Source organism: Synchiropus splendidus, chromosome 2 (genome assembly GCF_027744825.2).
Source record: "Synchiropus splendidus isolate RoL2022-P1 chromosome 2, RoL_Sspl_1.0, whole genome shotgun sequence".
Classification (NCBI taxonomy): Eukaryota; Metazoa; Chordata; class Actinopteri; order Syngnathiformes; family Callionymidae; genus Synchiropus; species Synchiropus splendidus.
Window position 1 is genome coordinate 30,230,760 of NC_071335.1, and position 17,401 is coordinate 30,248,160.

Consider the following 17,401-nt stretch of genomic DNA (forward strand, 5'->3'; position numbering starts at 1 on the left):
CCCCAGCATGCAACAGCTTACTTTTTCTTCCAAGTATGCTGCTTCGGACTCCCTCCATTTGTTTTTGCTTCTTTGTCAGTTTCTGATCTCTTTTTTTCTCATCCTTTCCCAAACCTTCTTCTCAAACTTTCTTTTGTTTTTACAATCTCTTCTTTTTCTTTTGGCACACACTGTTCATTCCTGACAGCCGACAAGGAATAACTAGGGGTTTTCCACATCCATCACATATTTCACTTTGTCGTTTTCATCCTTACATTGTGATCCAGAGCTTCATAATAATGGACTATACCATCAAGCGTTTGTCTCGCAGCCAACGTAAGCCCGGAACACTTAATGGTTTCCATGTGTTCTGCAACAAAATCTGTGTTGTGATTGTTTTAATTGTTGTCAATAAAAGCCTCACATCAAACACAGCCTCCTCATGCGGAACTACTTCTTATTCTTCACTAAATAAAGTAACATTTACATTTTAAAAACATTTTTGCTGCACATGAAACAATTATAGCCACAAAAAGAAGAACCTAATCAATAGATCCGGCATGAAGATATGATTTTAATGGATATCACTGACAAAATAACGCATACGCGCACATCGATTATATATAATGGTAGCAGCCAAGTTATGATGTCAACATGGCAGGGAGACCTATCAGAGCGTACTCCATCATTGCAGTTTGCTGTTGACTACAGATTCCAGGTTGCAGATGTTAGAGTCGTCAGTAAAACCCAGGTTGTTAGTCACTTAAGTAAGCTTGGTACTACTTGGTTCTTACTATTTATCTGTTTATCAATCATCAAAAAAATAGACATAAATCAAAGACATTAACAGACTCTTTTCTTTACTTACTTACTGAAAAAGAACCGCAGCGAACAAAGCTTGACACAAGTATTGAACCAAAAAGTTTGCGAGCCATTACAGGTCAACATTGCATGGTTCAATACAATTCAAGGCAATACAGTCTTAAAAGATTCACTCAACCACACAGAAGTAACAGTATATTTGCTTCATCATATGCATGCTCCTGAACTGAGCAGAACAGATACCAAAGGCAGAACAACGGACAGTCATGGAGTGCAGGTATCCAGTCGCCGTGGAGAAAGGAGAAGTGAGTTTCAGCACAGCAGGCTTCAGTATCAACCATGCACATACTATATGTCAAATTACTGGAAGAAACTGAAGATAAAGATGTCTTGAAAGTGTACTGTTCTTGGGTTATTTCCATTTCTGTGATGCATTACGTCAATGTAGCGCACAGGCCATCCGAGCATACAGGGTGTACCGACCCAGTGGTACGATCATGACTTTGACAAAATGGATTACAAAATCAAGGGCTACATGATGGTTCATAATGTATATGACATTCAGCTCACATGTGTAGAAAAGACATATTCACCTAGTTGTGCTGCTTGATAATTGTTTCATCTCCATCTTAGAAAAACACCCCACAGCCCGAGGGGTTTTACGGCCTGCGGGCGATGTATGGAGGCGTGACTGCAACGCGGTGTGAAACTGGCTTTAACAAACACAACAGAGGCTTGCAGCAGAGCAGAGCTACTCTCAAAACACATTGGGACTTTGTTCTGGTGATAAAGCCTCCTGGCGCTGGGGAGTATATGAAAACCATAATGCAGCTCATGGATTTGACCAAGCTTGAGAATAGTTCAACCAAAACCTGAGCAGTCAAGAGAGACTGCCCATGATTCAAAAAGTCAAAAGCTGATCATCTTTAAAGAGAGAGAATACATTGATATACTGTAAGTGGCTGAATGAGTTGTCGACTCCTGATGATGAAAGTTCAGCGTCTCACAGAAAAATTCTGATGGCCCCCCACAACTCCATTTGCATGCGACCAGCTTCCCGAACATAACCTGTCACCGAGTGGCTACACAAACCATTTGTTTATGTTTGTTGTGAGTACTGGGAGGGGTTGGTCACCATGTGCCCGACACTCACATTCTTCATAAGGCGGGAGCAGGGTGAAATAAAGGTCTACATTTTCCAGGGATTGTAAACATGGACCTGATCGATATCAAACATTGTGCAACTGACAGTGTAAATGTTTTACTACGATAGCAGATCTGAATGGATTTAGAAAATAATATGTGGAAAAAAACAAGTCGCAGGTGAAGTAAAGGAATTACGCTTAAGCACAAAGGATGCACTGTCTATAGCAGAGCGAGCAGTGTAGTCTCTCATTCCATCACTGCAGCCACGACTGCCACTCTCCATACATGAGCAAATCAAAGGTGAAACTTTTGTGTAACACAAAGTTCCACAAGTTTCTGAACGTGTGAAATGTAAACACTGACATCACCACAGAAGCAGTTAATACACACAGGGGCTGACCCCTAAAGAGGTGACTCTCCAGAATGCACAACACCCTTCTCGAACGCACAGCTCCAGCTGAGGAGGAAGCTGCGGCACCAACAGCCTCAACATGTGCGTGCCTGAGTGTTTACTTTTGAATATGAGGTGAATAGTAGTCACTATTGAGAGGAGCGCAGTCACTCTGCCAGTATCGACAAGCAACGAATCCAATTGCTGTAGGGAGGCGAGGTGAGGTGAACAGCTGAGTCTTCTAGTCAGTCTAGTCAAAATACGTCCTCCATTTCCCCACTCGCTGTGGTTCCTCAAGGAAAAATGCACAAGCCAGCAGTCACAAGTATTATTTCTCATCGTAATTCAAATATTGGAATATGGAGAGACAAATCCACTCAAACACGGATGCTTCATAAAACAGACATGAAATTTCTATATCAATTTAAGTAATAAGGGACCAGCTGTGGCTGCAATGCAAACAACAGAAGAAATAAGAAGGCACTATAGTACAGTGACTTACCACCTTGCTGTGCTCGCTAAGATGATGGTGTCCCTTGAATTTTTAATCCCACACATTACAAACCATTTTTGCTTTTGTTCCGTGCTTCCACAGTGGATCAGGGTGCTATAATTATTCCAGCTAATTTTCAAAATTGACACTTGAAGTTGATAAAAAAAAAAAAAAAAACTTTCGGGACACATATTTAAAGGAGGGATTCAATAATGAACAACATGATAATCCGACACCATATGACTCTGTCGAGAGGCTGAAAATTACACACTCAGTCCAACCCAATCTTCTGCGTGTACCTTGCCAGTAGAATATTACAGAGTCATAAATGGAAGTGTCCCAGGTCTGATTTCAACTGAAAAGATTTGGGTCACTCTTGCAAGTGATTTTGATCACTTGATCACAAAAAGGTCCAAATTTTAGACACAGTCTCTGGGACTAAATACACTCAAGAGTCTACGTTACAGCATACTGACAGGATAATCGGGATGTGATTCAGAGCATACCTGTGGATATAGTCAAAATACATTAGCTGTGTCGAATCACCACCGCCTCATAAGACAAGAAATGTTTCAAGCACACATTTTCCATGTTTCATCAAATTCCTTTCCGTCTACATCGGTTTGTCATTTTTTTTGTAGGTTTCCAGATTAATTCGTTGGCATTTACAATCTCACCTTGTTTGAAAACAGTGAATTACAACATTTTACCTAAATTGAATTTTTTGAGCTGGGTTTACGTAGTAACGTGGTAAAGTTTTAGCAGGCCACATAAAACAACCTGGCAGGCTGAATTTGGCCCCTGGACTTTGAGTTGGACTCATGAAATCCTCTGAAATCCTGGGACTCTCAAGAATCATTCAATGCTTTGAAAGAATGTAAACATGTTTTTTTCTGACCTAAGCTAGGGCTGTGTATTGGCAAGTACCTTGCGATACGATACATATCCCAATACGATACATTGCCAAATATTGCTATACTGTACATTCAGCAATATATTGTAATAAGAACCACCGTATTATGGGTATGCAAATCAGCCAATGCAGTACAATATTATGTGCATGAAAATATTCGCAGTCCAACCGAGGAACGGGATCGCTTCCTCAATGAGCGAAATAACTTCAGTGAATGAAAAGAAAACACTTGTATTAAGGATATGTAAAATATGAAGGCAATACCACACAATCAAATATTGCGATATTTAAGGAGAAATATTGATACAATATTACGAAATCAAAAATTGCAATATTTGAGAGGAATGATTTTCTTACTCCTCTAATGTAAGATAGCCCAAAAATAGAGCATCGCTGCACTCAATGTATCAAAGTAACTCACAATGAGCTCAATGAAAGGTGGCAGGTCCACAAAGAAGAGCTTATACATCAGCGAAACGATACAAACAAGTTGCAGCAACATGGTGCACTTTGTCTGTTGAAGATTGTAAACATCGTAGCTATCCAATGTGGTTACCACAGCTGGTTCTAACAGCACTCACAGCTCGCTCATTTTCGACAGACATGCAGTCTAAATTCCAAACTACCACCATTCTGAACCTGGTGCTGTCATGGTTAAGATGCATTAGCACAGCTAGTCTCTAGTCGTTCCAGTCCCAGTCATGTGCTCTGCAGTTGATTGATTGAGCAGATCCAATAGGAATCAATAGAACATGGGCCAATCCAAACAAATCGACAGTAATCTTATCACTTTTACATTCCAACCAACCAACAATTTACTGAAATACATTCATCCACGTTGCCTGTATTAACAAAGTTAGCATGTCCGGAAACGTCTGGCGATCACAGGGTGGTTGTCAAGCTAATAAAATAATAAAAACTGTCAACTATTTTTCTATTTGTATATTGTCACGCAGGCTTTGCAACACTTTGCAGTAGCTGTACTGCATTTTAAACATATATGCCACCAAAAAAAGACACTAGAACATTTTTCAGTCACTACTAATCTAAACAGAGAAACAACAGCCACAATCTGTTTCCAACCCCTGCTCCATCCTGCTCTGGGGAGAGAAACGTTGGGGGTTGCAGACGCCGCTTGTCTCTTCTGTGTTACTTCAACCAACATCCACTTTCGACAGCTCTTTCATTCTCAACCTTGCATACAACCCTCATCTATAGAAGGTCAACAATCCAAGTCCATCCTCTTTTCTGCCTTCCAGTTTTAAGAAATCAAGTTGAAAATTCTCTGTGCTGATGACTGCGCAACATTTAAACTTGCCTATCACCCCATCCTGTTTCCCTGCACACAGAATAATTCATCAGAGAGAGGCTGCTAAAAAGTAGTTCAAGTTAACATGCATGTACAAGAGTGTGCGTGGGTGTGACAGGGAGCTACTCACTGTGTTGAAGTTCCAGACTCGCTTAAAGGAAAGCCTTTTCCTCAGGCTCATTCTGATCTCCTTTCAGAGAAGAAAACTAGTAATTTGAACTACATGTTGAACAGTTTGAAAAGTCACACTCGCAGGAATGGTCCGCGAGTTTCTCCTGGATCAACTTCATACGTAGGTATTTTCTCAACGCCACACATGCTCTGGCTATGGAAAAGCAAGTGAGATTTCTAACCTCATTTCACTCTCTCACACCGTCAGGATCACAGACTCCGACCTGACAAAGTGACTTCTCTTACACACATTATTCGTTTCCATAGAGACACACCCCCACCAACCAACAGTTCCTGAGGATGGGAGGGAACAAAAATCCTTCTTCCAATCCAAGAGAAGAAATTCCTCCGTCTCTCCTCCTTCAGAGTTCAAATCACACTTCAGGGAAGTTGCACTTCAGCTGTGTGTGATTTCCTCTTTTGACTTAACAATCAAAGTATTGGAGAATGAGGACAGTTTTACCTGAAATGCCCCGTGAAACGCTTAATTAAATCTCAGCAGGATCACTGAGAGACCAACTAAAACCAACAAAGACACGTCACAGGCAGTGCAACACACACCTTCCTTTATACACACACAACGGGCCATTTGAAAGTGTTCCTTTGGACGCGAGCTTAAACTCCATTTCCCTTGATTTCCTGTCCTACTGGCAGCTTATTTTTTCAATTCTAACAAAACAGAGAGGAAGTGCCAGTGTTGGTGCGTGGTGAAATATTTGCCAATGACTTCACGCTGGGTGGGAAGAGCCTCGATCCTCAGAATGCATCAATCAAAATACAGATACATGGGCTGAGTAAATACCCCAAAGGCCAGAACTGATACCAACTAATCTTTTGGAATGATGTTTCTTGGGAGGTTATCTCCAGGTCCAACATCTTGCCTTTGAAACAAGCAGAAAAACACCACATAAAAATGTGTGCTGATCAACGTTTGCCTGGACTGCTTGAAATAATATGGTGCGTATCTCTTTAAACCTGCAAGTTATGGCCTCATTTCACAGCTGCAAGAAGTAGAAGGTATCTGCTTATTGAGGGCACCGACGTCTATCGCACCTCACAGAAGATTGGTTCTGTTCTCAATGATATCATTTGTTTTGAATTGTGTTGCAAGAGGAATCATTCAGGGAAAAATCATAAAGGTAAGCATGTAAGATTCCGAGTCTTCCAGGCTTACTTCTATGATTTTTTGATTGAAAGACACTATGGAAGACTATAGAAGATTGAAAGACACTATGGAAGAATTATTTGTCATAAAACATGATGCACATGGTAAATGTAATGCAAGAGCTTTTATATATGTTATCTTTGTTATCATTTTCCAGTACATTGTCTGTCTTGCTGTGAAGTAAATAGTCATAATAAAACACTAAAATGCGCCGCGAATGTGTTTGTAAGGTTTCCTTTCAATTTATAAGGGGAATTGCACCGCTTTATCGGGGGAGTTATTGGCAGAGGTTGACAGGTAAATGAATGCGTCTCGTACCAGTTCATTTGAGCAAATCTAAACATTGCCCTCTGCTGCTCACTTTAGGGAACGGCATGATCAGATAGCTTCATAAATGCTCGAAGAAACATGGGGATGACCCCCAAAACCCTTGCTATGTCAATGAAATTGCAACACATATACCTTTCAGAAAGCCATAAGATGAAAAGGTTACAGTTTTATTGGCTATTTAACAAATCCGAAAAGGATTATTGTGGTTTATTTTAACTCCCTTTTCCCAAAGATCACAGCGGACTTTTTTTCAGGGACTTAAGTTGAGTTTTGGAGATAATTGATGTAGAATTTTTTAACAGGCCTTTAATACGCCTTAAAGACCTTAAAGACAAGCATCAGGCTTTCAAGTAGTCGCTCCAATCGCCAGAAGGCTCGACCCTGATGATGCAGCATGGCACCTTGGTGAAGGTGGCAATAGGTTCACCTTTTAGGCCCCACCTACAACTTTAGCCCTCATTTCTCAATGTTTTACATTGAGCTGGTTAAAAGTATGCCAAGTTCTACATCATTTAATTCCATAATTCTTTGTTGGTTCCCTGGAAACCACTAGTTGTGCAATATGTAGTTGGTCAGTTAGGGCAAGCTAATAGTCATACCAAATATATCAACTGAGGACAATCTAAAAGACATAGAGACTGCAAAAGAAGCATCTGAAGGATAAATACAAAAACATTCATCTAAAACGAAACCTGTGTATATCTAATCTGTCGTCAACAAATCACTGCGAAAGCACCAGTTAAACTTCTGCTTTTAGGCCTAGGCTGTGGACAAAAGATAAACTCTTGAAAGGAGGTCTTGTGTGCTTGTGTCAAAGATAGATTCATTTCAAAAAAGTACAAAAAGCAGCGACTTGATTATGCCAGGAGTCACACCACATGCTGGCGTGACTTCTGCCCTCCTGAGGTGTTTCATGTACAGGCACAGTGTTGATGCCATCTCATCATCTGATTCGCCTTTTCAGACCAAATTCTCCCCTGGGGATATCACAAGGAAAGTACACATACAGTACATGCGCACGAAAATGTGTGTGCATGTTCCCGAGAGTGTGTGTGCGCGCGCACAAAAATAAGAATTTGTGGGCCCTTCTTTTCTCACTCACGTGTGTATGCTAACAGTAACATGGCATTTCACGTATGTCGACACCAACACACAAAACACACAGCCTTCAGTTGGCATTGTTTTACTGTTTAAAAAAAACACATTTAATGTGGGTTTAATATAATTGAGACCATAAAATAATTTTTAGAATAGCCTTGGAAGAGAAATAAAACTTTTACTTCATGTCATATCACGCCAAAAAGAAGTTAATTCATGTAAATAAATGCAAAATAAATGTAACTCCTTATCTCTATGTAGAAAAGAGGCAAAGAATCAACAGGTTTCTAATCCTTCAAACTGCATTCTGATTGGCCTTTTCCGGTCACGTGATTTGTCATTCCAGTGTTGGCGTGTGCAAATTAAAGTATTAAAATCTGATAACAGTGTAGATGAGAAACCGTTGTTTCAGAACAGAATACAAAATAGACGACAAGATGTATTTCAAATGACTATAGGTCATAAACTATGAGGTTGCGACAGACACATTGAACTAAGCAGCCTATAGATGAGATACAAAGCCCATGAATTGGGGCAGACTCTTGCAAACATTCCTCCATACACACAGCTGACAGCTACTCACAGGCTCGGTCGACGTCTCAGAATTCACACTGGAAGTTAGTTTCTCCATGAAGGAAGAGAGCAGTAATCATCAGCAGTGCGTGTCAGACCTCCCAGAAGCGCACATGGTCATCAGTGACCCGACGTTTGTTGCACGTGCAGTGGAATGAAGCGCTAAAGCCTGATAGCTAATTGTCAAAACAGCTCCAGAACGTCACCAGATTCCCCCTTCTCTCATTCACGATGTCTGTCATCTTCCTTCCCTCCTCTCGCTCTGGATCGCCCATCCCATCCTTATCTCCTCCTCTCTCTAAGCTGGCCCACCCACCCCCTGTTTCATTTCTATTCCACCCACACTGTGGTCTTAGCGACGTGAACACGCAGGCTTCACGGTGAATGCAGCAGCAGAGCAACAGAATGAGACCCCCTGCCATTACAAGACGCACACACAGACACAGAGGCGGGATGGCTGGTGTTGTGCCTATCCGTGCTCGTGTCATCTGCTTAGTATGCCGGACACATGTCTGGAGCAAACAGAGTAAACTAACAGCTCCGGGGAAACTGCATGGAAGCTCGCAAGGAGGTGTCAATACCGATTTAACTTCAGCAGCAGATGAGGGGTTGATGGCTGTGGAAAGGACCGAGCAGCATTCCACTGCATGTCGTGACACAAAAAAGGGTGTTACATGCCCTTTCTTGAGATTCAACTGCATGCCTTTGATATTCCATAAATGAGTGAATCATATTTCTTTTCTGTTTCCTAATAAACACCACAGCAAGCGACTCTCTCTGTCGGATATGGAGTCAATATGGATCACATAAGATAAAGAATGAACTTGTAATTGTATATTTTCATTTGCTTGTTTCCTGCGGAGACAAGTCCCAGAAAAAAAAAAGACATGGGATCTAATCTGCATCCTAAAATATACCATGCATAATGGAAACAAGGTCAGTAATCAACCTTGCAATCAGGCCATTTGTGACGACGGCTGACACTGAGATGCATCTATTGGAACTGGTCTTTTGACTCAGACATCTCGGGCTGAATTCTGTGTCTGTCTGGCTCCCACCGATTTCCCTCACAATCATGGGCTCCACTCCATGCTCGAGGAACGGAGGTTTTCACCCGTCGAAAGCCCAGCATTTGAAATTGAAAGTGGGTTTACGCAATAATAATGACAGGGTGAACGTGTCCGCGTCACACACTTGGAGGGCTGAAGTGCCTGGGGGAGGCGTTGGAAAATTAGTTGAGATTAGTAAGCGCTCGCATTAATATGCATGGTCTCAGGTGCCTAGCTAGATGGATCAAATAAATGCAGGACAATTATACAGGGTGAATCTATTATGAATACACACTCAATAATTATACAGACTCAGGTTTCACCAGATCAAGGCAGGTATCTGCTCAGAAGTAAAGCAGGCATAATATCATCATGACTTTCATACTATCGTGGGATTCTATGACAAACAAAGCATGCTGTTCAGATTGTCTCAGAGAAGAAGAATCAATGAGACGCTTATCTCAGCATAATTCAGCTGAAATTCACATGCAATCGCTGCGCACAGTCTTGCCATGCAGTGTTTTCATGTAGTTTGTGCAGTTTCTGTTTCACGATGGGTTAACTTTCCTTCTCCTGTGGGTGAGGTAGCACTAGAGGAAGATCCTGGTGAATCTCCTTGAGACATTAAAGGTCAGCGGAGCGTGGGAAAGGGTTTCAGAGCATAGGAGGAGTTTTCAAGATTTAAACGTGCGAAAATAACTACCCATAATTTCCGGACTATAAGTCGCTACTTTTTCTCGTGGTCAGAACACTGCGGCTTATACAATGACACAGCCAATACATAGATTTTTTTACAGGCTAAGGAGCGTCATGCTGCCAAAATACTGAGCGTCATCACATGAAACAAATGAAATCACAGGCGTTTTATTGACCATAAAGAGCTCAAAATGCACTGTTTTCGCCCACGTGTCCACAGCTCCGCCAACAGAGTCGATCTCCTGGAGGACCGGAGATGAAAAGAAGCAGCTGAGGCCAGCTGTGGTGTTGGAACTTCGGACACGCAGGTGTACCAAGAGCACCAAGAGTTGTATATACTGTAATTGGAGATTCACTTTATTAAAAGAAACTCACGAAAGCGCTTTAAAACTATAGAAGAAGAGTGAAGGAAGGAGCATTTATATAAAACTAAAATATCATTGAAAAATAAAACATTTTCTGATAGTAATATCATATATAAGGGACTCCTAAGTACTCCAAATTTTATACCAAACCTCTGATCTTTAACTTGGATTTGAGGTTGCATGACAAAGACTTCTGAAACCCAGTGAAAAATGTCTAGAAACGTTTTATCAATTCAGCTCTAAAATAGGCTAAAACGCAACACTAAGCAGCTCTATGTCCAATTTTGAGCGGCGCTAATGTGCATCGTATGATCCTTTGTGTTGCGACCAGACTTAACAAGAAGAATGCCAGATTGTTTTTCATCACAGCTCATTAGTAGTTGAGGATAATTGTGAACCTCATTCCTGCTCTCTCACCACAAAAACTCATCCTCTCACACACACACACAAATCAAGCTCCCCCTCCTCCCTTCACACAAAGCAGTACAAAGCAGTCTCTGTTCATAGATATCAACTAGATCTCAAAGAGAAAAGAGCCTCACGACCGGAAGGAAAAAAAAGGTAAAGATAGAGCAAAGCTGGTGAGAAAATGAAAAGATGAGCAAAGATAGATAAAAAAAAACTCTAGTTGTGGCAAAAAATGCTACGTACCAGCAGCAAAAATAAGGCTGTTAACATGAATTAGCTTTGTCATCATATATATATATATATATATATATATATATATATATATATATATATATACTTTATTTGGTAATAAATCGTGTGACCCAATTTTGTAAAATAAAAACACAGGGATTGTTTTACTGTTCTGTAGCAGCTGAACCACCTCAAGGAAAAAAAAAAATCAAAGAACCGTTATTAATAGTACTTCCGTGAACATCCAGTATCTTCATGTAGTTGTCGCCTGTGAGTTCATGTGGAACGCCATGGTTCTTGTCCTCCCAGAGGAACATTTCTCTGACCATTATACATTTTTGGGAAATATATTGAATCATTACAAGCATAACACATTCCCATTTTGCGGTTCATTTCTCTGACTCAAGGCCCTGTTGTCTTCCACTGAGAACATCACTGAGAAAAATTTCATTTTCACCACCAATAAGTGTGGTCACATTGTTTTCATCGCCTCTTTCAGGGGGAGTATTGAACCAGCGATGCCCGTGCAGATCTATAGATTTACACATGATCACGATTCATTAAACAGATTGATGGCTAGAAGAAGGATTGCAATCACAGGTAAAAGAAACCGCTAAAAGGTGAGTGTCTTTGGACTGTGGACGATGGAGGAGCTTTCATTGAAGAAGAGGAAAAGCACCTCCCAACATTGTGCCCCAACGTAGATGTATTCAAACACAGCAACAAGAAATACGGAGCTATAATCAACTACACAGCTCGCAGAAATAAAAAAACGGATGCTCACACAAATATATGTGTATGTGAATATATGTATGTTGCCGTGGTGATAGGAAATGTGGGCATATGATGCACATGGGACGCTATTATTAGAGCACGTGGCTGACACACTGGCAAATGGTGAGGAGCAGCGTGGAGTTTGTCTCCATGTACAATGAGAGAATGAGCTCCTACCTCCAGGTCATCAAGGGAGCGTGCCATGCTCAGACGTTTGGAGCGACCGAAGGAGCGCCTGGCTGAGGAGCGCGGGTGGATCGCAGGAAAACCCATGGTCAACCCACGGAATCGACTTCCCTTGAAAGGAAAGACACATGATGAAAACATCATTCCAATCATTAAGACTAAACTAACAAGATGTTGATGTAGAGCATCAACCAGATAAAGTATAACTAACTGACTATTTTTTTCTTGTCACAAAATAGACAGTTCTAATAATACCATAACAGAAAAACAATCTTCAATTAACTCAATAATAAATAATTAATTATTTGCCAAACCGTGAAGGTGTTTTTCCAACCAAGTAGATTTTGACGTGAAATCAATAATCATTGAACCTTGATGGAAACATTAACAGGTGTAAACAGCGTGGAGCTAAACCAGTTCAATATGAAGTCAATATTGTTTCATTTTTGTCTCACAATACATGAACCCAGATGTCTGAATAACCAGCAAACGAAACTCCTACATTTCTGTCATTTCTGCAGCCTTTCACGTCCTAAAAAAGATCCACCTCTGTTCAAAAATATAATCTTGTTTACACAAGAATGATCCCCATAATGGTTTATATGAAAAAGATCTCGTTCTAAGTTATCAGAAGTTTAATAGCACTCTCATATTTGTTACCAGAATGATCAAATGTACTTAGGGTCTGTCTGCATTAGCTTAAACATCAGGGTGGAAGTGCTTCAGTGACGAGCCAACTTTGCGGGACCAAGTGCACAGAACAACATATTTTGTTCTTCTACCTTGATTCTTATTCTTATTCTTATTTTTATTATTATTATTTAATCATTTTTCTACCTAGTGAGACCTTGTGTAGAATAGGATTTGTATTTTTGTTTTTTTTTAAGTCTCAGTCTGTATAGTAAAATAAATTAATAAATAAATAAATCACACAAAAAAATCTTGATTTTGGAAGCTGTGTAAAATGTTTTGGAATTACGAGGAAACATGACCTTGAACTCCTCCCACTCACACATGCGTGTCCATTGAAGAGGGTTCCCTTTTTCACTGAGATGTTAAATTCCACATGCTGGACACAAGCATGTGCCATCATATCGCTCTGCTTTCTGGGCCACATTGCACTTTGGTTCAACCCAGTACAAGGAGGCCCTCTCTGGATACAATGACAGAATAAATGCTGATGCAAATAGATATAAAGCATCTTAAACTGCCTTTATATGCTCCATCTTGCAGTAGCACTTTCTAGGATTATGATCTTTAACAGGGAAGAAGTTGAAAATCGATCGCTCTCTGCTGCCGGGTGTCTGCTACTGACGTCAAGTGAAGTCACAAATGTCAAGTCCACTTCTAGCCAAAAGGTCAGTGGGGAACCTTTTGTTTCGCGGCTTGACCTAAGATGGTGGTGGTATTTAGTTTCTAATCAAATACTATCGTACGATTTAAACCTTCAAATATGTCAGTGGTTCTAAGAGGAAAAATGCTGTGGCCACCCGAGGCCTTGCACTAAAATGTTTATGGTGAACCAGCAACTTATGTGAGATAAATAAATCTAATGATGTAGGAATAAGCTAGTGTAATTATAAGACCTTTTACTCATTGAATAAAACATGGATTATGGTGGGAATAGTCTGAGGGCGATGAGGTCTCAGATAAGTAAAGCGATTGTGTTCAAGTGGACAGTCACACTGGAGGCTCGAGTTAGGAAAGGATTGCACAAAAACACATAGTTGCTTAGGTGTTAGCACTATGTCATACGACAGGCAACATTGCAGCATTGAAACAAGCTTTTTTTTAGGTCAGTTGAATTTCTTTTTTTGTCAGTTTTTGCCAAAAGGCAAATATCTGACTGCCAGAAGCCGGTGCTTACTGATAACCCCACCCACCCCACTTGCTCTCTTGCAATTCCAATGGACTCTAAAAGGTTCAACAACAAATTTTGAAAACTCAAAAATTAAAAACCTGTTACTGACACATTATATAGAGCATGTGTATCACATTTTAAGAATGTTACATACACTTCACAGAAAGGTTGGAAATGCAACATATATACTGACCCAAAACTGCCTTCAGGAGCCAGCAAGAATCCTACCCCTGAGCCAATTTGCTTCATGCAACAGTACAGTAGCATGACTGTTTCATCCTATGTTCTACAATCCATACATTTGTCGTTTTCATTACTGGATAATTTCTAATGTCACAGAAACATACTATTTTGAAAGGCAAAAACCAGGAATTAGCCGTCACAAGAAACCCATGAAATGGACCACACAAGGATCATTGTTGCTCCCACCAATGGAGAAAACGCACAGACGCAAAGCAACACATGGTTGAAAAGGCAGAGGCAAATAGATATTAATCATCACATTAAAAGCAAAAAAATGATTTTTTTAAAAGCATATTTTCCTACGTGAACCATTAAAATGCGTCTCAAAATTAACGTTAACAAGTTTAATCTTTAATTTCCGAAAATAAAATGTGTAGAAGAGTGCAGTTTTTAGATGAAGAAGTAGCGCCATCATGTGGCAGAAGCGATATTTTCGTGACGCCATAAAATATTTTTCAACGCATATAGAACATTCTTTACTGAACGCACAAGTGTCTACACATGGCTTTCAGGGACACACAGTGTCAACTGAGAGGTCCACCTCCTGGTGGCTATCAGCAAGAGCTGGCCTTGTCCACACTTCCTCTCATTGTCCCCCAGGGGTCCAGCACCATAGTTGGGGCTTCCTTGGAAAGTACCAGCTTCTTCTACTATGACAGGATTGTTTGTTATTTATCTATAGGAGGATCCGTGAAAGAGAGAGCAAATACTGACTGCATTGTATTGCACTGATGCGTCAGCTGATAAATAGCTAGTGAGGTCAACGCAAGGAAAAGCAAACAGGCTTGTTGTCATCCACCAACAGACAAATGCTGATCATCGACTGAATGAAGATGAATAGAGGAAAGGGACAGGTTATTCAAAGCTAAGGAACCCGCCACAGTATAAGCTGTATAAAATCTCTGTCAAGGAGAAAGCAGTTTGGCCTAAAAAAAAACAAAAACTGGTGACGCCCCATCCCTGCCTTGCAAGGTAGATATGAAGACATGAGCCACTAAGTAGACATTTTCAAAGAGATTTCAAAATATCTTATCCTCAATGTGACTGTTAAAGTGCCTAATTCCAGGGCTCTTACAAAAATGTTTTCAAGCACTTTGCAGTTCTCTGAAATCAATCAGAGGTCACCCCTATTTCTTTATACTTACTAGACCGTTACTAGACTGTTTCATCCTGCCATCCCTGCTTCAGTCTTAAATTGGATTCAATTTGATTGTATATTATTTATTGAGTACAGCTATATCTACAAGGATATATATACATTTAACATGGTACAATAATAATAATAATGATAATAATAGTATTATTATTATTAATAATAATGATAATAATAATAATCATAATCATAATAGTATTGATAATAATAATAATAATCATCATAATAATAGAGCAAAACCAAAAGCAAAAACCATGAAACAGAAGTTTAGATTAAACAGAATTAATGTAATATGTCAATAAAGTCAAATGAACAACAAATCCAGCAAATAAATGGTATTACATTAAAGCCAGTCTGTAAAAATGTGTTTTTAAAAGGGGTTTACTGAAGGCACAGACTCTGGCAGTTTTATCTCGGCAGGCAGACCGCCCGAAAGTTGGACGGAAAAAAAAAACTTTGATTTTGTAAGAATTAGTAGAGAGCCACCTGGTTATCATAGCCTGAATCTTTACAATATGATGTGTAATAAAGGATGTCGTCCACATACAGCACAGATAGTTCAGCAGCAGCATCCAGCCAGAGAGGAGGGAAACAGGTGGTTTCCAGGTAGGAGCATCATGCATAATTCATGATCTGATACTGGAGTACCAGAAATAAATAACTTATCTACTTGCGCTGAGCTTTGTGGAGGAGGACAAATGTTGCGTTCGGCAACCAAGCTGCTCAGAATGTTATGAGAAACTTTCACAGCGATGGAAAGTTTGTCGGCCTAGTGAGAATAGTGAAGACCTTGTGGACTTTCATGTCGAGCCCTAAGAGGCGGCAGGTGTGAGGATGAGTGCAGGCTGGATTTATAGCTGCAATAAAATGCAACGCCAGACAGATTCTGCTCAGAGTAAATTTCCACAGCAAGTGGATGTGATGGGGGTAGAGAAGGTGGGGTGTGAGCTTCTCGTTTTGACACAGCTTTTCCAAAACGTCTGACGTAGCATGACACATCAGAAAAATACACAACTCTGCTTATGGACTCACCTTTCCTTCCTTTGTCTTGCCACGCTTCTTCTCTCTTGCCCTCCTCTCTCTGTCCCGCTCATCAGCTCCAAACAGGCTCTTGGCCCACTCCTCCTTCATCGCCGTCAACCGCTGTTGAGTGTGTGACGGGGCATGTGTGGCTCCCGGAGGCGGCGGCAGGTGGTCTCCTGGGGCCAGCGGGGCCCTGTATCGGTCAGCTGGGATCTTACTCATGGGTGGGGGCAGGGTGCTGCAGTTGGCTGATGACCATCCGTCAGTGGATTCGGCATACGACTCCTGATCACTGTTCAGGCCCTGGTGGTGGTGGTGCTGCTGCTGATGCCAGTCCCGCAGCACATGGACGGGCAGCCAGCGCTGCGACTCCACCCCTGCACTCACTCCTCCTACAGCCCCTCTCTTCTCTCCTCCTCCCATGGCCCCTCCTCTTAGTCCAGGAGGGTAGTGATGAGGGTGCACCCCTCGGGAGTGTCTGCCCTGGACATCAGAGTGTACCAGGGGGAGAGGTTGTAGGATCTCATCCTGGTGGGATTCATAGTGGAAGTGGCCATTTCTCAGACCAGGCTGAGGGTGAGAAGGTGCGGCTCCGAGGGTGGGGCTCCATGCCTGCTGTGAGTTTGAGGAGTTTTCCCAGTGCCGTGACCCCCCGGAGACATGCTGGTTCAGGGGAGCTCCAAGGTCAACCAACAGCACTCTGTTGCTCTTCTCCTCAGGCAAAAAGTTGCCGATCCCACTGTCGCTGTTGCTGCTCGTGCTGTGGTTTTGCTGAGCATCGTTGTCAGGATCATGGAAAGCCCGAGCCCGGACACCTTCAATGTTGTCCCCCATGTCCCGGTAGAGGACCGACACAAACTGAAGGAGAGGCTGAGAACTTGTGGGGAACTCCAGACAGCCCCCTGTGTCAGGATCAGGGGTGCATTCGAAGCCAAACCTCCTGGATATTCCAGAGTGAACCTGAGGAAACGAGGGAAGGAAGAGCTCCATCTACTTAAAACCTTGAAATCACCCATTTTTAA

At 41.3% G+C, this 17,401-nt stretch overlaps 1 protein-coding gene across 3 annotated transcripts in view; it reads right to left on the reverse strand.

The window, feature by feature from the left end:
• The window catches only part of LOC128754431 (regulator of G-protein signaling 12-like), a 39,655-nt gene that overhangs the window by 19,143 nt on the left and 3,111 nt on the right, over positions 1 to 17,401 (reverse strand). For all 3 annotated transcript variants that reach the window (XM_053857040.1, XM_053857041.1, XM_053857042.1), the window contains exons 4-5: positions 16,389 to 17,339; positions 12,091 to 12,210 (exon numbers count right to left, since the gene is read on the reverse strand). In XM_053857040.1, coding sequence (XP_053713015.1) covers positions 12,091 to 12,210; positions 16,389 to 17,339 — 1,071 coding nt within the window. The remainder of the gene's footprint in view (positions 1 to 12,090; positions 12,211 to 16,388; positions 17,340 to 17,401) is intronic.